At 42.6% G+C, this 25,627-nt stretch overlaps 1 protein-coding gene across 4 annotated transcripts in view; it reads left to right on the top strand.

The window, feature by feature from the left end:
• Positions 1-25,627, top strand: part of dlgap2a (discs, large (Drosophila) homolog-associated protein 2a) — a 174,405-nt gene that overhangs the window by 123,208 nt on the left and 25,570 nt on the right. For all 4 annotated transcript variants that reach the window (XM_037071440.1, XM_037071444.1, XM_037071443.1 and 1 more), the window contains 4 exons: positions 11,309-11,523; positions 20,780-20,848; positions 21,939-22,098; positions 23,292-23,508. In XM_037071440.1, the coding sequence (XP_036927335.1) occupies positions 11,309-11,523; positions 20,780-20,848; positions 21,939-22,098; positions 23,292-23,508 (661 nt within the window). The remainder of the gene's footprint in view (positions 1-11,308; positions 11,524-20,779; positions 20,849-21,938; positions 22,099-23,291; positions 23,509-25,627) is intronic.

The following is a 25,627-nucleotide window of genomic DNA, read 5'->3' as shown; positions in this document are numbered from 1 at the left end:
AAAGAAACCACTCAGTCTAAGCTTACGTCAACAGAAAATGTTTCGGAGGACTAATTTTGACTAGCGTATTTTTAAATATAACTGATGATCAGTCTGAACTGGACAGACAGTGCACTCATCCACTCAAATGTTTCACAATCCCAGTAAGTGCAGTAATCTCTCAATGAGAGAGTCGCAGTGTTTAGTGTGCCCGACCACGACCCCTTCCTCTCTTCTGTTTGGTCATTCAGCTGAGGTAGTGTCCGAGTCGTGGCACCATAAACACTTCTAAAAATATCCTCCCCTCCTCCTTCTTGCCGCAGGGCTATATTTAGCCCGGAGTTATCAATCCAATCCGCGCGGGGTGACACATCTTCCCTCCCCGGGGGGGAATCAATGCCCTCTCCTAGAGCTGGAAGATGCTTTGAAGGAGAGAGAGGAGAGAAAGTTGAAGATGCATACCACCGCGGTCTGTGCCTCTGTGGATGCATCGAGATACTCAAGGCAGCAGAGGGGAGGAAACAACAAAAGAGATGGCTGCTTTTGCTCCCCGTGGCCAACGCTGTTGCTCCATCACCAGGAGCAGTCAGGCAAAGAGATGGAGCCAATAGTCAGGGATGATACTCACACCAAGGGGTCACGTTGAGGGGTTTTCACTTCCTGCTGCTGAACTGGGATTACCCACAACTGTCTGTACTGTTACAACATAAACTGTTTCCTGGGAGAGTGTGTGTGTGTGTGTGTGTGTGTGTGTGTGTGTGTGCGCTGACTGTCTGTCCTGTCTATGAGTGAGAGTGTGTTATGATGCGTGGGCTATTTTTTCTGTTTATGGCACAACAGATGGTTTGATGGTGTGCTAGTCACCTTGTTTGCGTCCTTCGTCGTCGACAGTCGGAATGAGAAAACTTCTGAAGTGTTGTGCAAATATGAGATGGCAAAGGGAAAGATATGCAGGACTTGCCCCGCTGACCTAATCAAATGCTAATCTGTGTGCATTTAGCAGGTGTGTGTGTGACTCTTTAGAGTGGATGAGCTCATGTGCATGTATGAGAGATCGATTAACCGGACATCGGGTAAGACAGAGACAGATTACTATTGGCTGCTCTTTCCCTGAAATGACAGATGTTTGGGAATCAGACGTGGCGTTAGCCATCGCTCTTTGTCTCTGGCTAAGTCATTTCACAAATTAGCCCCAATTAGCCCCCCCAAGCCACACACGCACACATACACAGTGTGTTTTCATGAGTTTGACTGTGAGTTTAATATTAATGAAAGGAGGTGATGGTGGCACAACATCCGTCTCTGTTGGTGACAGGCTCACCTGGACGCATTTTGTGCACACACAGTAGGTGTTTGGGGCGCCGTCTCTCTCTCTCTCAGACACACACTCTCCAAATTAAATATGTAAATACACCTGGACTGCAGTAACAGCTGTAACCTATGCCTCCTCCACCTTCCCTGTGCCCAACTTCACAGCACAATAACTTCGTCTTACTGACAACTCTCAGCCCTGATTAAGGCAGTGGCTCCGGCAGACGCTACTCTGTTCTCTCCCTGCATACAGTACTGGAGTACAAAGGGAGGATTAGTCTTTGATAGTTTTGCTGATAGGGCATTGCAGAGGGATTTAATAAGCCAATTAATTGCCATGTTGGCTTGCCAAAGGTGGAGCTTGAGACGCAGAAAGGCTGCTGATTAAATTACAAAAGGAGAGTGCAAAGCAGCAGAAACAAAACTGGCACTGTGACTGTAAGTTACAGTAACAGCACCTACAGACACACACACAGGGGTTCCCTAACTTTTTCATGAAGATGTTCCCAGATAATCAGATCAGGCCACCAACCACAACTTAATAAGGATTCGTCCCAGGAACTCGGGGATCAGACAGCAGTTTGTAGCTAAATGTTACTCATCACTGTTGCCTTAGGTGACAGCATTGCTTTGTGTTTAGCACCATGTCGGCGAGCATCTGCTCATATTCCTGTTTAACTACCTCAAACCTCAACTTTCCTTGGATTCTACAAGGAAGTTGTCGGTCTGTAACCATTTAATTGTCAATTGTTAAGCACATTTTCTTCCATATCCTTTTTGTACGTGCTACTGCTATCGCAGGCCAAATCAATAATAATGGCCAACGGAGGTAGCTGGTAATTTTTGGAGGGTGTGAGGCTGACATTTGATTCTTTAGTAGCATTTGGGTGACAATAATGTATTAAAGTTTTAGAAGGTCATGCCATTTGGTGCAGCCCAGAAAAAACTGTAGTGTCTCATGTGGGGCTTTTCCCTACACATGCGCTGGCTTGGGTTGGCTCGGTTTGACTCGGCACGTCAGCCCAACGAGGCAGGGATGAGGGTTTGTCTTCAACTAAAGGTGGTCAGCAGAGCGGCTGTAAATCCTCTTAATATCATGGAAGAATAATTGCTAACAAAATTGCAGGCAAGGTTCATTTCCTAAATAACTTAAAGTTCTTCCATTATTTGATAACTCAAAAACTGTATTTTGAAGCACCAGAACTTAACAGGACTCACAAAACAGCTGAAAGTGAACATGACAAAACCAGCAAATACAGCAGATACCTGAAAGTAGACAGACTCAGGGGAGAGGCTAAACTTCAAACCGCAGAGATTCAAGTGGCAGCTACAAAATCTAACAAATCAACGTGCCATGGATTGACTCAGCATGGCCAAAAGTACTTGTGGAAGAGATCCAATGGTCTTGAGTTTAAAAACCCTTCAGGTGTTAAAGAAAAGAGGGAACTCTGAGCATGAATATATTGACCTTGACCTTTCTACTTTCTGATGAACTCTCTTCCGTCTCTGAGCAATAGACAGTGTGGTTAAGTTTAAACAGCTCTCCTGTAGGCGAAGATTTCCCCCCCAAAAAGTCTCTGATAAACCAACTGTATGAAATCTTCCCAGCACGGACGAAGCTGCAGCAGTTGGTGAAGAAAGTCAAAACTCTGGCAAGTTTAAAGACAGATATTTGTTACCAGGCGCCCAGACAGAACCAAATGTTCCTTGTTTTCTGGATGTGAAAGTAGCCAGTTATGTTCTAGTAAATCATTGGCTGTGTATCTGTCAGCTTTTGTAAAATTCTTTCCGGCCCCCGAGGGGAGAAATGCAGTTGGAGATGGAATGCGTCGACATTGGTGGCATTAAACTCTTCTGCTAACACCACACATCTTGGGGCAGCAGCCGATGTGGATTTCACTATAGGAATATTTCCAAATATTATAGCCCGACTGACCTTTCCCTCCAGCTACTCCATGGGGGAATACAGTAAGTATCCCTAGGTACGTGTAGAAATCTGTTCCCACTGGATCGTCCCTGGGGGGTCTCCTACCATCAGTTGCGGTTGTAATACTTCCAATGTAAGTCTGCCCAAAGGTGTCTTTAATGTAGTGGGTGCTTATTTCATCTCAACACTCTCAATACCCAATCCTCCTGAAGTCCTGAGCTTCTTATCATGTCTCAAACACAGCTGCTCCCTCTGTAGATATACACAGCTCATTCTAAGGTAATGAAAAACACAGTGATTCTTAATTTCAGGTGATTATACGCTACTTTAAACATAGTCCTAAATATTATATTCCATTTCTGCCAGTAGATCCTCCCGAACCTCCATAAATTCTATGCACTGCACTTTAACACATGCATTTATAACATGTGTCTCCCTGTGTGCTGGTTAGTGAGCACTGTTTGATCTGTCCCCAGCCAATAAACATGGAGTGGAATTAAAAATGTACAGGCGTGAGCACTTGGCTCGAAGTCGGCAACAAAAGGGGAGACCGCCCACAGCGCTCCATTGCGAAAAGTGCATTATTGAACCACTGAAACATAATGATGAGGTGTGAAGGTGTAGGGCAGAAGTCGGACGTATTTGTAACGCGTGGATGGGTGAAAGCTGGTGTGGTAAGTGAGGACATGAGAGAACCACATGCTCTTTTTAGATATTTCGGAAAATGTTTCCTTTTGTCTGCTGTTTAGCTCTTCCTTGAAGTTTTCTTTTCTTGGCCTGAACCACCCCAGCTGAGATGAATACCTTGAAATGTTCAGACTGAATCGCTTGTCTTGTCCTCTCCCTTTTTTGTAGTGTTTGTTTCAAACTTTGAGGTCTGTTTGATTGTCCAGTATTATGCAGTCATAACCATATAAAATCACCTGAAACTGAGATTTTTTTTTTTTTTGTTACCTTAAAAGTACCCAGAGGGAGACGGTCCTCTTCTAAGGAGTCTGCTGTGCTAATGTTAGGATATTATCACAATAGTGAACATGGGTTATAATGGGCACACAAGGCTAATCAGGCTCCTGGGAGCCTATTCAAGCACAGGCACAGGTGTTAATTTCAAGTTCCTTAGGAAGCAGCCGGAAATTATAGGAGGTCATATCGAAAAAGATCATAATAGACAAAAGAAAAAAGACAGTAGTGAAAGTAAGTAAAGTAAAAGAATTTAGGGTTTCAGAGTAAGGGTTATGGTTAGATATGAGCATGCTAGCATCGTTATGTGGAGCTATTGAGCACTGAGCTTGACGAATGGCTTTCCTTCTGTAAGTACAGTATATGTTCAAAGAGCAGTTATGTAGGTAGACTCTTGCACTCTATGTACACCTGGAATGGGTTTATATCCAGATACATTATCCACATCTGGTATTTTCAGTGCATTCTCTATATCCTCATTGTGAACGGATCTCTGTCCTCCGGAGCAAAACTTGCTTAACTGATGGGACGTGGTGTCAAACTAGACCCAGACTCCCTTAAAAAATTAAAAAATTCTTGCTTCTTCTGTTTACTTCATTATTTGTCTCCTCTCGTAAATGCAGCGAATGTTACAAATCAAGTCATTACTTTCTCTGTATGAAGTATTGTGCCAGTTTTTTCGCAGTGTGTTGTGGCGTTGACAAGTAGACTACTCTTTTACTAGATAAATATACGCCTTATAATGAATGCAATGTGCACAGTTCCCATTTCTCATTAATTTCCTGCCCTTATCGCTCTCCTTTTTCACACAGTTTGTTGAATAATGCATCCTTTTGGTGCTTTTGGAGGCTTTTCACTTTCGGCCTTCTCACTTGATCGCTCTCTCAATTTATGTGAGCTAAAAACAAATACTTGTATCATTGTCATGTTTTGTACAGATCCCAGTATGTCGCATGGATTGCATCTTTGCCGGCCTTGGATCTGAACACAGCGCGAGCCGGACTATCTTTTGATGTGGTTGGCCATATCCGATCACATTCCAGTCACAGTGTGTTACACCTTGCACTAAATTCATTTCTCATTATCCAGATAGCCTGTCCGGATGTACGTCTCAAGTTAATGCCAGGTGCAAATGGGGTGTTAATCCTGTTGTTAGCTGTTGGACACTGAGACTAGATGTTTTGGATACTTGGACTCAGAGTTAGTCTCAGAAAAAGCATCAGCTTTTGCTGTGAGAAACACTATCAGAATCAAAACATAAGTTGGACACTGGCTCACATCATCAGATCCTTCACACCTTCCCATGCATGACTGCTTTTCCTTTTCCTTTCATCGCCGTGTGTCTGTTTACCCTTCTGCGCAAACGTCTGATCGCACGAAGTGTCAGTAAATAAACAAGATGGAGACGAGACGAAAAAAACACAATGCCTCGTGTGGGGGCGTTTAAGCATGAATAGAGGAAGACGGGAGGAGAAGAGTCGTTAGTGGGCGTGCAGGTGGGTGTTGAATCTGGACGAGTAAGAACATTTGCGTTCTCCCCTGCAAGGTGGGAAGAGGAGACAGGGAGGGAAAAAAAAAAGAAAAGAAAACAGCACCTGCTCCAACACACACAGCATACCCATGCAATCTTGTGAGAGGAAATGAGGGTCTGCAGGCTGGTGGGTGGGATTACCACTGATTGAACCTTTAAGAGCTCGCTAACTCTCACTTCCATCCCCCTGCTCTATATCCTTTCTGTCCTCTCTCTCTCTGTCTCAGCCGTCTCTCTGTGCTATATCCTTTCCATCCTCTCTCTTTCTTTCTCTCTCTCTCTCTCTCTTTCTCTCTCTCTCTCTCTCTCTCTCTCTCTCTCTCTCTCTCTCTCTCTCTCTCTCTCTGTCTCACTGCCTAGCTCGCTCCATTTCTTAACATAATGGCAGCGACTTATATTTCTTAGTGGAAGAGGTCCTGCGTATAGATAGAGCTGCAGAGTTAATCAATGAAATGCACTGCTGTTCTGCAGGAGCGTCGGCCGAGGCCTGGCCAGCCTTACTAACCCACACACACACACACACACACACACACACACACACACACACACACACACACACACATACTGTGTATTTCACACTCCCTGTGGGCTCCCACAGTGTCAAAGATCAAAACGCTGAAAGCCAAGGCAGGCACACACAGCTAATATGCCAATGCCAATCCCTCAATGAGATTCATGTGAGACATGTCACCTATGTTATTTATTGGCACATTTAAAGTACCAAAGCAGCACCGGCGTGTAAGGAGTACCCACCTAGAAAAACCCCAGGTCATATATACAATATGTAAATACCTTTTCCCCGAGTGTTCGAGGCAAGACGAACTTCTGTCATCGTGAAAACTTTAAATATGAATCTTCACACTTGAGCTGTGAAGTTTCACACTAACCTTGGCTCATAATCTCAAAGGGCTGTGCCATAAAATGTGCCGCTGAGCAGAACACTTTATTTAGGAGCAACAGAATCATCAAACCCTCCCTGAATGATTGGTGGCAGAAAGTGACCAAGTACATTTACATTTACGTGGGTGCAATCTCCCTTTAGATCGCTAACTTGATTTCATTGAATTAAAGAGAAAACAGAGAACTTTTCAGATTCTCTGTGGAATTACTATTGGTGCAGCTGTTGCAAAACCAGCCTGGTTACTGTCCCTAAATCGACATGGTTTTGAACTCTCCAGGGTCCTGGTGATAAGTGAAAACACATACAGTATCTTCATGTGCAACAGACTCAAAACCGGAGTGAGTTAAAGCTTGTGCTCTTAAAGCTCTTGTTTTTCACTCGGCATGATTCTTCTTTTTTTTTCTTTTTCCCAGAGTAGAATTTCCACAGTTATTATAGTTGTTTCACTGTCATTTGTGGACAATGACCGTGGAAAAACAATGCCCCTTTCTGTTTCGGTTGCGCAACGATATTTGCGTTTCCTTTTGTGCTGTAATTTGTGATTCGCATAGAAAAAAGCAAGACTTATAGAGAACCAATCTATACTCAGTGGCTCCCTTATTCTGCAGCCATTACACTGTCTAACCCGCTTTTAAGATTCGAGAACAAATCCAAAGAAAGGAAAACGGATTTGTGCATTACAACGTGTTTTTTCTTCTTTCCCCTCTTCTCTCATCTCAACTATGTCTGGTGTTCCTTTATTTAAACATTTAGATGAAGTAGATCCAACTAGCTCCAAGTCCAACACTAATATGTTGCTTGTGTTGATGTAGTTTTACTTAAGTAGAACTTTCTCTGCAGGACTTTTACTTGTGGTGGAACGTTTTTACATTGCTTGGTCGATACACTAACTCAAGTGAAGGATCGGAGCCCTTCTTCCACCGCTGTGCACACGGCGGTGGGCTCGTTGATGCGTGCTCGCCGGAATCCCGCATCTTCCCTCCGCGAGCGCTTTAGCTTAAGGTGCATGTCCGTGTCGAACGAGCGTCCACATTTCAGCTCCACTAAGCATGCTGGGAAGGCGCGTGTGTTTTTTCGCAGCAGTCGATACGGGCGCGCCGCTGCCCAGCCTGTTTCTTTATCTTCACAGGGGAGACACCCCACAATCTATCCAGTTTATCAGCGAACCCAAATTAAACAAATCTCGCCACAGCTTGCGCCTGTCCTCCGGCGTTCCGTTCATTAATTAGACGTCTAAAAATATCAAACCCCTCCAAGACTTAATTAACCCGTCGACTCCATTTGGTAGCTGGTGCGTGCCTGTCTTTTGAGGGGAGATGAATGACTTTTATCGGTGTGTGTGTGTGAATGTCTGCGTATGTGTTAGGATGGAGGGTAAGCTTATGCATTCTTAAATGCGGCATGTCTGCGTCCTATCCTGCATGGGTTTGTTTGGTTTTTTTGTGTGTGTGCGAGTCCTTTGCGGAGGAGCATCTTTCTGTGCTTTCTTTTTTGTCTTAATCTGCCATTACCTTTTTCTCATGATGTAACACCACCTCCTCACAGTGAAATTTCCCGCCCGAGCTTCACAGTCGTAGCGGACGCACCATAATCCCATCAATCATGCTAACGCCACAACACAGATGAAACGTACGAGTCGGAGGCTGCCTTGACCCAGCATGCCCTGTGATTAACAAAGAGTGGGCTGGAATAAAGCCATAATTGTTCAATTATTCGAGACGTTTTGATGTGATGTGACACTTGTTAGAGCCATAATCGCGGGTGGGCGTGCGTAGGTGCCAGAGGTTAAGGGAATTAGTGTCACAGGGATGTCGTTTTCTTTCAGGATGTAAACGAACGGATACCTGCAGGGCTGCTGATGGATTTCTGTGTCCCATAGAAGCGACACGTCTGTATAGTTTGCAATTGCGAACAGTTTCTGCTGGGAAATTCTAGCTTTTCATGCACTCTCATATACCAGAATTGGAGGTTTTGTCAGGTTTATGCAGATATGGACCCAAATGCAAGAAAAACAAACGGGCAGGCAAGTAAAGGAAGGGGGAAAAAAACGGGCTTCGGCGCTGATATGCAAAATCCAAGTAACATAAGGGGAGGCAATAAAAAGGCACAGGAAAATACCCACGTAGTACAAAAACAAAGGACAAACCAGAAAACCAAGAGGATCAAATAAGGAACGCAGGGAGCACAGAAGACGCATGGACGAAAACACATGATGCAACATATGAGGGAACAACACAGGCTTCAGTACATCTAAACTAACGGGGGAGCGAGGTGCAGGTGGAGAAACACTGGGAACAGGGCAGGGCTAATAAGGCTGATGTGAGATGTGGGGGGGCACAGGGGGCACAGGAGGGAAACAGAACCGTGGGAACACAGGCGAGAAGGAAGTAAAAAGTAACTGCAAAATAAAACATGAAATAATAGCTCACCAAAAACCATTTCTGTTTTTATTGCTTCAGGAACAATAATTGCATTTCAATTGTTATTTTCAAATGGATGACATTTGCATCAAAAAATGATTAGAGTCATGTCATGTCATTTGACGCATTAGCGACATTTAGATGCAGCCTATCTCTTCCTGACATTTGCTGCAACCAGTCAGCTGCCACCCAGTTTATTATGAACCTGTGAGCAGTGAGTTAGTCACTGGTTGGCAGAAGAAAGTTTAGAAAAAAAAAAAAAGAAAGAAAGAAAAGTGTTATCAGTATAATCACATAGTTATGCTGTGTTTCATCATTAAAGTCCTTTCCCATGTGTGGTTCTGGCCCGGTGTCGCTGCAAAGGCACAGAAATATGGACCCAAGTCAGATTTAACTTAATGAAATCCAGAGCCGGGGCAGATTGGCACCGCGCCGAGGCCGATCCGGCTGGCAGGATGTTAAAGTGACGGATGGATTCGGCATCAGAGAAGCCTTCAACTTCCACGCGGGATTTAATGATTACTGACAGTGTCATATTTTATGAGTGCAGATCATTGACCATGGAAATGCGTGTCCAGCTAAAGCTCCTGACCATCGCACGCAGTCAGCAGAGTGCGACGAGATAAATCTAATAAGGAGAACGGGGGAATAGAGAGACGAGAGAGGCTTGCGCTCGCTGAGGGTCCCTGCGCTGCTGCGTTGTGTCCTCGGCGTTTGTTTGGGGGGAGAGGATGGGACCCTGACTCAGCCGCGACTGTTGCTGTCACAGTAATTGAACTCTGTTGTGCCATTTTAACGAAAGCGAGAAAACGGGAGAGCGCCGTGAGTCAGACGAAGGAGATGAACGATCGGTGTTGTGTGTAATGAGCTTGCGGGAAAACTCATCATCGGTTCATAACATGAGTGGGTGAAGTTAGCCTGGCAGATTTTAATAAAGTACAGAAACCATCAGGATCATCTAATTACATTTCTGCGTGTTGTTTAATGGCAAATACCTTCATAAAGGCTGTTTTCAGTTCACGACAATTGAGAAATTAATTTTGCGGCTCACAAAAGTTGTATTATTACAGCTATTATACCAGTAACTCTGCTTGAAAGAGATTCTCGTAACACAATCCGGCATAAAAGACGAATGTCAAAGTGCATTAACCTGCCTGCGAGATGCTCCTTTCGTCTTCCCACTTGCTCCGCATTCAGGGTGTGACATATTCGCTCTATATGTAGTGCAGACAGGCATCAAGAGCGACTCCGAGGCCCTTTTCTCACTCTGAATGGGATAATGGCGATGCTGACGTCTGGATACTCAATTATCTGGTGGAAGTGGAAGACTTTTTTTTTTTTTTACATGCAAAAAAACCCACCCTGTTTTGTTTTGATGGCAGGCTTCCACACGCAGACGGCTGCCATTGTATGTTTTCAAGCTTTCTTTTGCCAGTAATTATGATAGCGGGCCAGCCAAGATTAAAGCAGCGTTTCAGTCAAGGTTTTTTCAGCAGTTTTGTAAACTGGCCAACCCACAGAAACGCTGAAACACCAAGCAGCTGTGGAAGCTGTGTGAAGGTTTTAATGTGCGTCGAGTCATCATGAAAATGGTCTTGTGTAACTCAATTGATGGAACTAACTGTGCGTGAGGTAGGGGGTTCGATTCAAGCGCCTATCAAGTGGCGCATTGCTTCATCACTGGGAAATGTTATAACAGTCCCTTTTTATGTTTTTTTTTTAATGCATCATTTAGATTTACATGGTCCTCTAGAAGTAAAGATATATTACAAGTACTTTTATGAAATATTCAAGGACTTGGTTGGAACGTAATGCTTTTGATGATTCAGTCTTGCAATGAAATAAATCTATGGCACACAGTATTATTCAAAGTTTACATCAAATGTTTACATCAAAGTGGATGAGAAAACACATGGAAAGGTGTCACTTATCACAAAGAATGATTATCCAACTCTACACATCCTCCTAGATCTTTTAGGCTTTTTAGCTCTTATAGCCAGTTGTCTCGGTGACAGTCTGCAGCTTTCCTTCCTTTCCTAAAGGCTTTCCTTTATTGTCAGTTGAAGACGCAGTGAGACACTGACTTTTCAGTGTTTTCAAATGACTTGTTCAGTCTTAAATACACACTCGATGGCTACTTACATGATATTGCAGTAAAAACAAAAACCTTGGCCAAAAGTAACTGAAGCAAAGAGGACAGGATAACAGTAGTCATATTTTCATGTCAGTATGTTTTACTATTTATTCATTTGACTGTTTATCCTCCCCATGTCACACAGGTGCCCCAGGATGACTGGGGGGGTTACCCCGGCGATGGAAAGGATGACGAGATCCCTTGTCGTCGGATGCGGAGCAGCAGCTACGTCAAAGCCATGGGGGACGAGGAGAGCGGAGAGTCGGATTCGAGCCCCAAGACGTCGCCTCAGAAGTCGGTGCGACCTGACGCCCTGGTCAAGGCCATCATCAGACCCAGGGACCTGCTGGACTCGCAGAGGTACAGCACATGCAACTTAAAGATTTTTTTTTTTCTTTTGTTTCATCTCATGCTCTTTTTGTTTTGTTTTGTTTTGTTTTTTTAACTTTTATATCCCTGTCCACCTTAACAATTCTCAGTGTCACTGTGTGCCTTGAAATCATAAAGAAAACATATGTAGTATATATTTTTTGATGGTATCATCTGTCAGTTTTTGTTCTTGAACAGTCTCAGTCGACATTTGTGCAGTCCACTGGTCTTAGTGTCCTCCAGTTGGGATCCCCCTGGTACCCACTGAGATTTTCTATATTACCACTGTGAGAGCAAAACATCTATGAACATGTATTGGCATTCAGTAAATTAATCTCCCAGTGTGTTGTGATATAATTCTGTCAGCTTCTCATGTAGTAGAAAATGTACAGAAATATCACATATTCAAAGAAGCTTCAAATCCTAAAAAAAAAACAAAAACAAAAAAAAAAACAAGATCTGGTGGGATGGACTCAATTCAGTGCGCATCTTCTTATTATTAGGCATGTGTTTGTGTTTTAAGATTACATTTTAATAGTGCACCTGTCTCACCTTAGTATCTTTTATGTTTTGAGCCCCAACATACTTGTTATTTACCTGCTTGCTTTGCTACGCTCCCTCTAGCAGTGCTCATGCCCCACCACTACATCAGTGTCAAACACTTGATAGCCGAACCCTGTACTCATTAAAAATCCCTTTTCAGGTGTTTATATCAGTGACTTCGACTGTAAGAAAGTGTTCTGTGCGTTCTTCTGGGATGCGTCCCAATAAATAGCGAGGAAACGGGGGCCTTTTGTTTTTTTCTGTGACTCGGCGGCGGACGAAGACGCTCGTAAGAGGATTACACGATGAGACGAGCCGGAGACAATGTCACAGGAAAATAGACACAAGAAACTATGTTATGGAGCAGTACAAGTGGAGTCATTGTGATTACAGCATTAACAAATCCGTTAGATTAGGATGAAATTAGATTATAGAGTCATCGCACCAAATAAAGAGTAGCTTTATTCCTCGTAATGTTTGGAACTGAGCGACCATTCAGAGACAGATTTTTCCCTCAAGGTATCTGCTCGGTTGTGTTATCATAAACATTAAAATTAAGATTAACTTCCTTCCCTGCTATTTATGTGTGCGGAGCCAATTACAATACAGCCGTGATACACTGAAGGGGTTGCAACAGGTCAGACGTGAATTTCCTTTTCAGTGCTGCAGTTTCTTGTGTGATGGACGTCTTGATACTTGCCTCTGTCATCTTCCTGCCTCACCTTCTGTTGCGCCTCACATCATATTTCCACCTGCCATTTGTTGTTGTTCACCAAGGTTGTTAAAAAGATGTCTTTGTTCAGTAGTTTATGTTAAGTTGTTTTTTTCAGTAATGAACTCGTAAGTGAAACTTTTCAAAATATTGCTTGTCGTCTTATTTGCCTCCCTGTTATTGTGCTTTCAAAGTGTACCGTTACAGTGCTTGAGAAAGCTGATTACTGCATCATGCGTGCCATCTTTTCCACAGTCTTTTTTTTTTTTTTTTTTTTAAGGTGCATAACATGAGAGCAAATCCACTGTTGTTCCTCCTTCAAAGGGACCCGGTCCTTTTTCGTTCGCAGCAGAAAGTGAAGACAGTAATTACAGCCCTGAAATTCACAATCTTTTCTATTTATCATTTTAACAAATATCCCAGGCTTTTCATCTGCCTTTGCCCCGCTTCATGAGCCGTGCGTATTGAGTGCATTTACCAGTCAAGGTTTGAGCTCAGCGAGGAAGTTCCCATCAAAGGCTTTATCCTACAGAAGACCTGGTTGTACTGTACGTTCTCATTTTCAAATAATTTCATGCAGTCTCTCCCTTTATTTTTCATTTCTGTGTGAGAAAAACCTTCAAAGCACACTCTGTCTGACCCTCAGAGGCTCTGTTTGAGTGAATCAAAGTCTGTGCCAGAAACCTCAGCAAGGTAAGAGGGGACTGATTACTGGTAGTTCTATGACCAAAGACGAAGACACATTTCTTGTCGGCCCTGCTTCAGTGATGACAGATTAAATCACCTTTTTTGTGCCTGATCACTTAAAATCAGTGTGCTCTAGCACGATGACACTCGTCTGGTTCTGCCACAACACATTCACCATAGACTGGAACTGATGTCATTATGTGGATGGAGCCAAACCTGGAGAAATATCAAAAAGCTTTGTTGGCCCAAGTGACAGTGGTGAAAGCCGGACAGATCACCTGAATAAATGATAGCCAAGTGCATTCACCACAGAAGGGAAAGTTATTATATTTATTTTGCAACTTCTCATTTATTTAGGTTGAGTTTTCTATGTGTCCTTTATTCACAACGCTAAGTTTATCCTCTCTCTAGGTTTAGGCGCACTAACGGCTTGGTTAGGGTTCAGGAAGCATCGTGGTTTGGCTTAAAATACCTGTTTTGGTCGCCACGCTCAGGGACGGAGATGGTTCGACTTCCTGTGTAAAAATAGCCGGTTTTAGTCGGCACAAAAATGGACGGAAATGTCTCCAGGTGTCCTAAAAAATATCTATCTAGTGGTGTGACTCAATCCCTGGTCACTCGTTTGACAGCCTTATTGGCTTGTGATGACGCCACCACCCACCCCACCATCTCCAGCTGTGACAGGTGGCTAGTGAGCACATAATGTGAGCGTGATAGGCCACGTTTGGCACACACGTGAACCTTGTCAACCTCTGTGGTTTGCGGAAACTTTTAACTGCTAACAGAACATCCTTTCAAATGGGCTGTGAGGGCAGTTGGGGCTTAAATAACCTTCTGTCGTCACGGGAAAGATCCTGCTGAAAGTTGATAAAAGCCTGTGGAAGCAATAATCCATCAGCATCAGGCATTGAATTATCTCCGAATTCAACATTTAAGTAGGTATTTGGGCTACAGATTTGAGGAAATACATGGAATTGGGAAAACTGCAAGAATATAATAACAAAGGAGGATTATACAGGCGCTGTAGGGGGTTGATTGCCAGAATTGTTTCGAGATGATATTCACACAGCTACGTTTGAGGATGCTGTTTCTCCGTCTGTTGGAGCGCAATGTGAGCACATCCCATTACTTTTCCCCTGCACGCGGTGTCTGTCGCCCGTTTTTCGTTTGCTGGACTGCGCTGGAAAAACTGTTTATGGTCCCGTGTCTGTTTTGCTTCTGGCCCGCGCGAACCCGAAGGCAAACCATCCGACACAAACTGAAAGACATTATGCAAAGACGACCTTGTGCCTGACCTCAGCGCAGAGTGCGGCCTGTGACAGACGCATAACTGCGCTGCGTAATGTCAGACAGTCACAGTAAGAGGCAGTGATGCACATGCTGACTAACAGGGACGGTCCCCTCGCTTTTATTGTCATATCCTCCTCTCACTCTTCACACCGCCGACCCCGCGCTTATTGCCATTCAGCAGAGGTTTTTAAATTGCTACTCTCTCGCACAGAACAGCTCTTTTCCCCTGGAAGCTCAGAAACCGCAGCGGGCAACACCCACAGAACACCACTCACAGGCATCGCCACTGTCAAGATGACCCTGATGACGGCCACGTACGAGAGGACATGCAAACGGAATTGAAAAAAAACAATTTTTCCGGCCGTGTTTGTGACATCTCCCTGCAGGATGACGAGAGCAGGAGGAAGGGGAGCAGAGACATTCGGCTTTTACCGTCATGCTTACATAATTAGCCAGATTTTCACCCCCGAGGATAGATAATGATGACTCCAGTGCTATTGATTGTGATTAGGCAGAAACATAATGATATCTGTCATGGAGGATGCCATCATTGGCCTTTTTAACAGCTCTATCAGGGTACGAAGTAATGTATGAGGCAGCCATAGTGAGGTATGCTCCTTTCTCCACATCTTGCAAAGATTCCCCTGACTATCCATTTTGAATAGCTGTAAACAGTGAATGATTTATGAGGATGCAACAGCAGGAAGGGCTATCAGTTGCAGTTATTGTACTCCAAGGCCCCTCTGAATAATGGCTCTCTCAGTGGTTAGACCCAGAGTCTGCAGGGCTCTGCTGAAAAGACTGTGTTGACCACCGGGGCTCAGGCTGTGTGGCCGGCCTGAGTCCATTGATGAAAGCAGCACCATTGTGGATATTTACGGAGTCCTGACCTCACTCTAAGAAGGCCTTAATGTGGTACCTTTCCTCTCAGATTTAAAAAGAGGTGCATTTTTTGCTTATTGCATTAATGTGAGACTGCTTTGGTGTAGCAGTTTACCAATAAATCAGCCGAGTCAATGCATCGCTAAACACAGATATAAATTGATATTGCTGTATGTGTTGACCAATTGCAGTACGGAGTTGAAGGTGTAAAAGGTGTGTGTTAGGTAAATCAGAAGCAGTGTTTCCATTACATAGTGAGTACTGACACGTGTTTTAACTATAAAATGTCCTAACCCTTACTGTGATACAAACATGTTGGTCACAGCTCTTTATTAAAGCTCATTTAAGAGATAAGATCACGTTTTGTCGAACTCCATGTAGAAAATGTAGAATTACAGCAACATAAGAGGAGCACTGGTGAGGTTGAGTGGAAAAGGACACATAAAACTTGTCTTTGATTGTTTTTTATTACTTTTAATTTATTTCAATTTTCATAGTATTTTTTATTACAAACAATAATATAAGCTTAACAGTTTAAATGAAAATTTGGATATACGACTAATACACATGAATTGATAATTCAGAATATCTGGGTAGTTGTTATTTCCTTCTTCCTCTTTAATGACAGCATGCACTCGACCTGGCATGGACTCCACAAGTTCTTACAAAACCTTATGATCATCCTATCTGAGCATGATTGAATGAACAATATTGCGCTGGAAACAAATAATAGCACTTTAGTTCCTCCTCTCGTACTTTTTGACCCTACAGTATGTGTACAGATAATAAAAATATCAGGTCTAGTCCACACATACATGGGTATTTTTGGGAATGGGCTTTCAAAACAAAAACAAACTCCTTCCAGACAGGCATGTAAGCTTTATTTTAGAAATGATTTTTGCCCATACACTGGGTGTAAACAGGAAACAGATTGCATACTCTGTGGTTGGTTGCTTTGTTACAGAAAACACTATGTACTATTTTTACTTGTACTGACTCTTCAGTCTTACCCACTTGCTTACTTTTACTTTCTGTTGCATCTATTAGCCATGTTACAGACACCTGGGCTGATGCAAAGGCAATTTTACTAAAACAGAACATAAGTGATGAGGCGGGGAAATGTGATAGCTTTTCACATTGCCTCCTGGGTAATGGCAGTTTAATTTTAATATGATCAACAGCCGTTTTTGGCTTTGGATTATCAATGTCTGTTTGTGTCGTAAACTAAAAAAAACAATATCCAATCTGTCAATTTTCAAACTCAAATACTCCCCAATATTGCAAACAGTGCATTGGCAAGACTTACCAACTGTACGTCAACCCTACCAGTGTCCATACATGTTATGTGCAAAGCCTGCAGTTTTCTGATCATCCAGATCAAAGTGGCATAGTGGATAGACAAGATGCTGAGTGAACATTCATGTTTATACTTTTGTGTTTTTGTAGATTAGAGTATTTTTCTAAGTGCAGTATCAGCTTCCAAGTCACAGCCAGAAGTGACAATTTTAACACAGTCATGTTTGCAAACAAGGCTGCTCTGTGATCATTTCATAACAAGGATACCAAAGGGACAGAAAACCGACTGGAGGGGGATCCAGCTTTTGTGCAAAAATTGGAAACACTCAGTGTCGCTGACAACAATTGTTCTACACTCCAACATTTTAAATCCCGACAAAAAGATATTCTTGACTTTTGTATCGACCTGAAGAGGATTCAATTTGGACAGCATTTAGATAAAAGTCCCATCCAGTGCCACTTTAAATGTGTCCCTCATCATTTGCACAGATTTGTGCCTATTCTCTTTTTTTTTTTTTTTTTTTTTTCATATTCTTGGCTCCATCCCGCTGTGATCCATATCTGCCTCTGTTACAAGTCCGCACATGAGAGGCGCCACTGATGCGGAGTGCCACCTGACATGAGAGCTCTCATACTATTATGCTTCATTGGGCTTGTTGGGATGGAATTGGATTGGATTCAAGACAGACATGCCATTGGTTGGGTATCCTCCTTGCTCTTGTACCAATCTGATGTCCCGCGGGGGCATTCAGATGGGCCAAACGCAAATTTGACAGCAGCGGCTCCCCGAAGCAAATCTCGTTAAAGTGAGAACAGGCTGTCAGGTTGTGTCACCTCCCTCCATCTTTCCCTCTTTTGCGCTCTCCATCGCTCTTGTGGTTGACAGGAGCGCCTCTTTGTTCATCTCACCAATAAAGAATACATCATAGTCATGGGCCCACTGAGCCAGTGCGGCCTGTGCACTAGACAGAAAGTTAGATGTCAATGATTGTTTTAATTAATAACCATTTAGAACCCCCAGTCACCCTTCTATTACGACTTCACCCTAGGGTCCTGCACATCCTGTGTGCTCAAGAGGCGACAGCTATGATTAATTGAATATGAATCAGCTTTTTGTGGCGTAGTAGGACCTGCCAAAGATGTTTAAAGAATGCATTAATGATGATGGGACCTGAAAGACATGTTGCAGATTTGACTGTTAGCCATTAGCATAATGAGTCACTGAATCAATCAGTTACGGTATGTCACATATGATAGCAGGTTGCACACACATACTCTGATGAATACCAATAATTAAGCTCCACTTTCGGCAGCTCACCGTCTTCTTAAAAGACGGTGGCCTGGTGTCTGAACACCACAAGCCAATCAATCCCATCCATTTCTGGCAGTTCATAAAATAAATCACATTTGTTTGCCCCTCATCCATGATTAGCTTCTTGAAGCACCATAATTAATCAGCGTTAACGCTGGCAGAGCATTCAATAGTTCCTGATTCAACATAATGTAATTACTCATTCAGATAGCATTGGGTGTATGAGCGTTTTCCCTCAGATCTCAAGGTCAGAGCAGAATTCCAATGCATTGATCTGTGGCAGCGCAGGACGTGTTATGCATAGTTAGTCCGCTTTTCTGTTGGTGAGACTTCTCAGCACTGTTTTGCCTCTACTGTGAATGGAACACATATCATAAAAACATAGTGTGTATATATATATATATATATATATATATATATATATATATATATATATATATATATATATATATATATATATATATATATATATATATATATATATATATATATATATATAATACTTTTCATATAATTCTGTTTGTAGGGTTCCTCTTATTTACCAACCCATTAGGAACTATTGGGATGAAATCATTATTTGTCACAGGCCTTTGCAGTACATTATGCATGTCAAGGAAGTAAACATTATCTGACATCATCCACATTCTGGACTGGACATATATCTGACCCAGAATGATACTGGCACAGTCTATTAAATCGTAATCAGAATTCACAATGCAAATTGTGATCTTTTTCTCATTTCACCAGAGGTCAGTCACACAACCGATGTGCACCGAAATTACAAGTTTGTACAAAACAATGGTGTAAGTAGGCCTGCATTAAATAGGAGAGGTCCCATACCAGAGATAGTCTCTCTGTCTGCAGGTCATGTGTGATTGGCATTAGATGGAAGGGCAAGTATAAAATGCTTTAAATGGGTTGCCAAATATACTCGGTCCCACACAAGTAAAGTAAATGTTAGAGAAACATAGATATACATTTGATAGCTTACATGTATTAGGACACAGTCCAGCTTTAATGTGCCCTGCAGGCAACTCTTATGCTCACTGCAGGCAACCAGGCGCCCCCGGGCACCCTGCTGGCATCCCCTGCTCTAGACTATAGCCAGACCTGAAAAAGCCTTTGATACACAACACTGCATGGAGAATGTTTGTTTTTAGCACAAGTTCCCCATCTGCCATTACCTTGCTTGTCTTCAGGCTATGGCCTTATGGCCGAACACAGTGTTAGAACCAATCAGCATCCTATGAGAAACATCTGGCAGCTATGTGCGTGGTTTAGATGTGTTGCCCCACGACAGAAGCGACCACTCCTTTGAAATGACAATGGCAGCTAGTCACAAGCTTAGTGTAGATGCTGCTAAAGTATCAGTTAGATCAGAACTGGGGAGATATTTAATAACTTGATCTCTATGAATCACCTTAAAAGTACGTTGAGGATGCCTTCAATGCTGTCAGTGCATGGCTGTTTTCAAGTTTGTTTTACATTAATCCTTCCTGAGAAGTCTTCTCATGCAGCAATCTTTTTTGATTCTTTAGTATTGTCCTTGTCCTTGTTCCTGTACTATTCAATCAAATGCCTCACTTTGAACCTTTCTTCTCAGAAATTAGCACGACACGACAGCTTTTGTCACGGCTGGGAAGAGTACTTTCGCTGTCAGAGTGAATGACAGGAAATGTGAGATTCTCATCTTCCCTTGCCTTTATATTGGCCAACAATGGAAGTGCATTAGCACCAATCAGAGACATTAAAGGGAAATTTGCTCTGGCATGATTTGATTAAGGGCCAACACATTCTCAAAACAGCCTCCCTTCACTCAAGTGACGATAAAAGACATCTCTAAAGGCAGGGATGGATGAAGTATGCCTCTGTATTGCCTCAGCCACTGCACTTATATCTGATTTTGTCAGCTAAAAAGCCCCACTAAGTTTCATTGCTCAGGAAAGGGATGTTAGGTAGGGTATTTTTTGTTTTTTTTATTCTCATTTGGTTCAATTAACCAAATCTAATTAGCCGCACAGGGAAAGAATGTGTGCTATGATGTAGTGTAATTGTTTTTTCTGTGCGGCATTTCATCGTCAAGTGCTTTATCTATGATTTTTCCTCAGTGCCGGTGTGTGTGTGTGTGTGTGTGTGTGTGTGTGTGTGTGTGTGTGTGTGTGTGTGTGTGTGTGCGCGCGCGCGCGCGTGTGTGTGTGTGTGTGCAACAAAACTCATAAGACCTTCCTCATCATTACGTCGTTTCATTTATAAGCCTTTGCCTTGACAAGGCCATGCTGTCTGCCAACCAAATGTAACATCTTCCCGCTTCTATCATCAGCTCGGGGGCCATGCTGGTCATCTTGTATCACCCTAATGTTTGCAGCACTTTGGTGAAAACTAACCAAGCAAACATTCAGTTCACCATACTGTGAAAAAAAATTGCCATACGGAGCCATTTCTATTGGACTTGTGCCTTGTGACGTCACATCCAGCCAACTCCCACTTGTGGGACTCAGTAACTCTGTTTTCTTTTCTACCCACAGCTCTTACCGCCTGGATAAAATCAACAGTGACATGCGTAACTACATCACCAATTTTGCTGCAGACTTGAGGTGAATACAGGCTCAGCTCCTCCCCCTCCCCTTTCCTCTCTGTTGCTGCCATGTTGCAGTGGTCAGACATCGCAGCCAGCTGGCTCGCTGCCCTGCTGACATACCCAATATGGACGCCTCACAGTGCATACGCTCAAGACCAGTCAATGAGTGGTCACCTGGGGCAATCTGGCAAAAGCATAAGGCACTATTAATCACAATATAGATATGATTTGATTCACTGTTTACACCAGGACTGTGGTATATATATTTGTTTCTGCAATACTGAAAATGATCTAATTTGAGACGCTGTCCCATTTCTGGCTTTTTTGCTTTTAAAACTTCATGCACACTTGATCGCGGGATGTGTCTGCAGTACAGTGTTTAGAAGGTTGACATTATTTTGCAAATACACACAGCTTTGCTACAGCGTGACAAGACGGATTGGGCGACTTTTAATCACACTGGCATTTTCCCCGCTGCCAAACACCGGCGTTTATCTCTATAAAAAGCCCAGAAACTGCTTACTCATCCCTGGCTGTCATTAGAAATAGATCTGGCAGAAGGAGCATCATTTTGGTATTCTAATGTGACTCACATAGTAGTCTTTAGTTTACTTCAAGCACCTTTCTTCTCCTGTGTTTTTCTCTCAGTCTCTCCAGCAGATTTCAAAGCAGACTTGGCTTTCTGAACGTCTCTCTCTCGCACTGCTGGGGAAGCACATTTAATTGACCTGGCTGACACCGGGGTGCTCTCTGAAGTGCTTGCTCACTAACTAGCTCCTGATTTGCATTTCCCTCATTTCCAAGCATTGATTGGATGTTTCAGCAGAACAGAAATCGAACCGCCTTTTTAAGGACACTGGTGAACACATCGGCGTAGTGGAGGAGAGACAATGTCATAACCAGTCTTCCTCTCCAGTTCAACTTTCCCAGAGGAGGCCAACTGCTCTTAATGACACCTAATTGTTCTTGTCATCATGTCACACCTGTAGCCACTAGTCAAACTGTGTGTTTATTAGTTAAATTGCGTTAATTGACTTGCTGAAGAAATGATCGCCATGGCTGTGGTCTCACTCCCTGCCTGCTTCTCTTTCTCTTTCTCCGTTCAGTCAGAGCTACCACTTGCAAGCCCACAGGGACATGCACCCAAGCATTGCCCTGGATCCTTCCGCCAACTACAACTCTCCCAAGTTTCGCTCCAGGAACCAGAGCTATATGCGGGCCGTCAGCACCCTCAGTCAGGCTAGCTGTGTTAGCCAAGTGAGCCAGGTGAGTCTGCATTATTGGGGGACATTTAGGGTTAACCATCATTAATAAATGGTGCGTTTTTAGATAATAATTTAGTTATTATTGTGCAGTATGTCATAACATTGGTTAAATGTGCAATATGTAATAATGTTAGTTAAAAACATTAAAAATGTACTAAAAAGATTTGCAACAGGCTGTAAAGAAATACATTTTCAAGGTATAAAATGACTGTATGTACTTCGTTGAGATATCCACTAAAGTTAGCATGCTAACCAGCTGCCTCCATCCCGTTCCCCCCTCCTGTGCTAGCAGTGTAAACACCAACACCATCCCTGGTCACCAGGCTTCCAGTCAAGACCACTTGATGCTCGGCTAAATGAGCTAACGAGCTAATAGCAGCTCTAGATAGCAGCAGTTATCTCTCTTGATGTGTTGCCCCCTCTTTGTTTGGAGTAAGAGTTCAGTAGGTGACTAATTATTACATGTCGAACATTTGATAGTTGTATTACCTTGCAACAAATAATGAAATGCTTTATAAACCATTGATTAAGCAACCATACAAAGGTCTATATACTTAGTAGATAATCAATAACTTATGTATATAATACTTTACAATTGCTTAATAAATGTTTTATAAAGCATTTCATTGTTAGTTGACAATAAAGCAAACAATCTCCACTCAGTAAACAACCATTCCTAACAAGTCAGTTTCAAAGACTTTACAAGGTAGATCATAGACATGTGTAACAGGACACAGAAGTAGTTCTTGTCAACATCAATGACCAGTCTATCAAACTGTTTATGACCTTGATTTCACAGTGTGAAACTTTAAAAGTGCTTTACTTTGTATATTGTATATTTCAGATATATATATTTCTTTATTATGCTATTGGCATTCTGTGGACAGCAAAGGAAGAATTTCATTGCATAATTGAGAATATGTTTCTTTACTGTGTACATGACAATAAACACAATGACTCTTGAATCTTGGATTTCATGAAAATATACTTATAAAAACAAATTTTTCACTGATCTCTCTGCCTATTGAAATATGAACGTTCACTTGCTTGTAACAGCAGGTCTTATTCTCATTTTAAGGGCAATTGACAGGGAAAACAATTTCAGGTTTAACAGCTGACTAATTTATTTCTCCACATGAAAAAAAGAAATAACCTCACATGCTTAATAGTGCTTATGACTTTTGTTTTTCGCAGGTGAGTGAAACAGAAATAAATGGCCAGTTTGAATCAGTGTGTGAGTCGGTCTTCAGTGAGGTGGAATCACAGGCCATGGAGGCCTTGGACCTGCCTGGCTGCTTCCGCACACGGAGTCACAGCTACCTGCGAGCCATCCAGGCTGGCTACTCCCAAGACGATGACTGCATCCCCCCCATGGCCTCCACTGTTACCTCCACCATCAGGTCGACCACAGGTAAGGGCAATTAATAAAATCAATTTGCACAATGCGATGTGTGACATCCTCGATGGTGGTATTTTTGTTTGTACCTACAAATTGACACCAAAAGCTTACATTTGGCATTAGAGTGTGTTAATGGATGGATATAGAACAGTTAGTGCAAACTGGTTGTGCTGTCCAACAGCTTCATATCTTTGCATGAATCACTCTTGTATGTTTCCATTGTTTTTGATGGACGTATGATTACTGTAGTGACCACTTGTGAGCTGTGTTAGTTCATCCCACTGTATTTTGGATACAGTGCTTCGTCTGCTCATCCATTGGATGCATCAGAGAGTAAAGCTATGAACCCTATTGAAAACCACAAATAGAAATTGTATGAAGTAAAAATCGGGTCAGAATAAGGACATGACTGCTTTTTCCAGTATTCCAGTTTGGAAATGTGACGTTCTTTATGGTGCCACACGGTGACACTTGTGACCGTACTCACAGCTTAAATGCGAACGGGGCAAAGGGATTGTGAAATTTCCATATGCAAAACATGCATTGTTTACTTGTAACCCCAGTTACAACTTCACACACATTGTCTACCTCACAGAAATTGTTTTGTCGCATTGCAAAGCTCATCTCACGAGATGAGATCACATTACAGATTTGCACAGTAGATGTTGAGCCCTGGATGATCAATCCTGGTAACTGAACTGTCACACTGGTTAGTCACATATATCACATATGCAAAGTTTATTTACAATAAATCTAAACCCTACTCAGCTGACACATGCATTTCTTTCTGATACTGAGCCTTGATTATAAATTGTAAGCTGCTGGTGGTTTGAACAATTCCCATGATTGCTGGATTCACAGAGGAAATGATACACCCTTGTACAGATGAAGAATGTGGGAAGAAAAGAAGAAAAGTGTCCGGAAGAGAAGTATGAGTGGATTCCAAATCACAGTAGATTCATGAACTAACAATATCTGTTGGACTATAATAGGGAGAGTTAGAGGTGTGGCCATCTGGAGATGTGCTTATGAGAATTTCTTCATACGTACAGTATAAATGTCTGCTTACACTGCTTTCTCAGTAAACTAAAATCTCTTTGCATTCTTAGGATACAGAGTTTGGTATGTGATGGATTTTTCCACTATTTTGGACATGGGGCAATTGGTGCTTCAAAACAATCTGTCATACTGGACCTCACATTTTCAATAGGGTTCATACTATACTTCCTGATTGATGAGAAATGGTTTGGAAGCTTCGCTCATCTTTGCCTCTTTTCATTGCACAAAGTACACATTTCTTTACCTCAACTGGAAGCAGAAAAGCATGCAAGGATTGTTCTTACACCTCATTTATTAGAAATTTTGTCCATTCTCTGTGATGTGTTCCGGGAGATAAGAGTTTTGGCTTTGTGCATTGAAAAGATGTCAAGAATGCATGCTACAAATTAAAGTTGAGAAGGCAGTGTAAGCCATTTAAGGAGATGAGTCAAAATGGGACAACTTTCCCAGTGTTACACTGGCTTTCAACACTGTACTGTATAGGCATATCAAGGATTAAATTAAAATTCTCTTAAAATTCTAGAATATAAAGTTCTCAGTACAGATGGTACTCAGATGGTATACAGAAGAGTGAATTTGGGCAAAAATCCTAGGGATGGCACTTGGTTGCTGTAGCTTTCTCCTTTATCTTATTTTGACTCATGGCATTCAGTGCATGATTTGATGTTACTGCTTTGTAGCAATAAAAAGCGCATTCTCTCCAGCTGCTCACACCTGTGGCCATATTACAGATACATATTTACATTTGTCTTCCAGACAGAAATTATGTGCAGGAAGACTCTTGTTTACCCGACCAGGCCAGTGAGCATGAGGATTTGGCAGACACGGTCCCTTTGGCTCATGATGATCTGGGCTGCCCCATCAGAAGAGACAGGCTATACCAAGATAACATGGGGGCTAAAGCCAAACCACTGTCTGGACCTCCTGTTTCTCCAAGCCTCTTCAGATCCCCCAGATCTAGTGGCCCAGAACGACCATCACCAAAAGCCATCCAGGCCAGTATCAAAGAGTCAGCTACGTTAGCTGCAGCTATCAGCATGCAGTGGAAGGAAGAGGTCTCCGCCATGCGTCG

This window comes from Acanthopagrus latus, chromosome 16, assembly GCF_904848185.1.
Source record: "Acanthopagrus latus isolate v.2019 chromosome 16, fAcaLat1.1, whole genome shotgun sequence".
Classification (NCBI taxonomy): domain Eukaryota; kingdom Metazoa; phylum Chordata; class Actinopteri; order Spariformes; family Sparidae; genus Acanthopagrus; species Acanthopagrus latus.
This window is presented reverse-complemented; position numbering and strand designations above follow the sequence as displayed.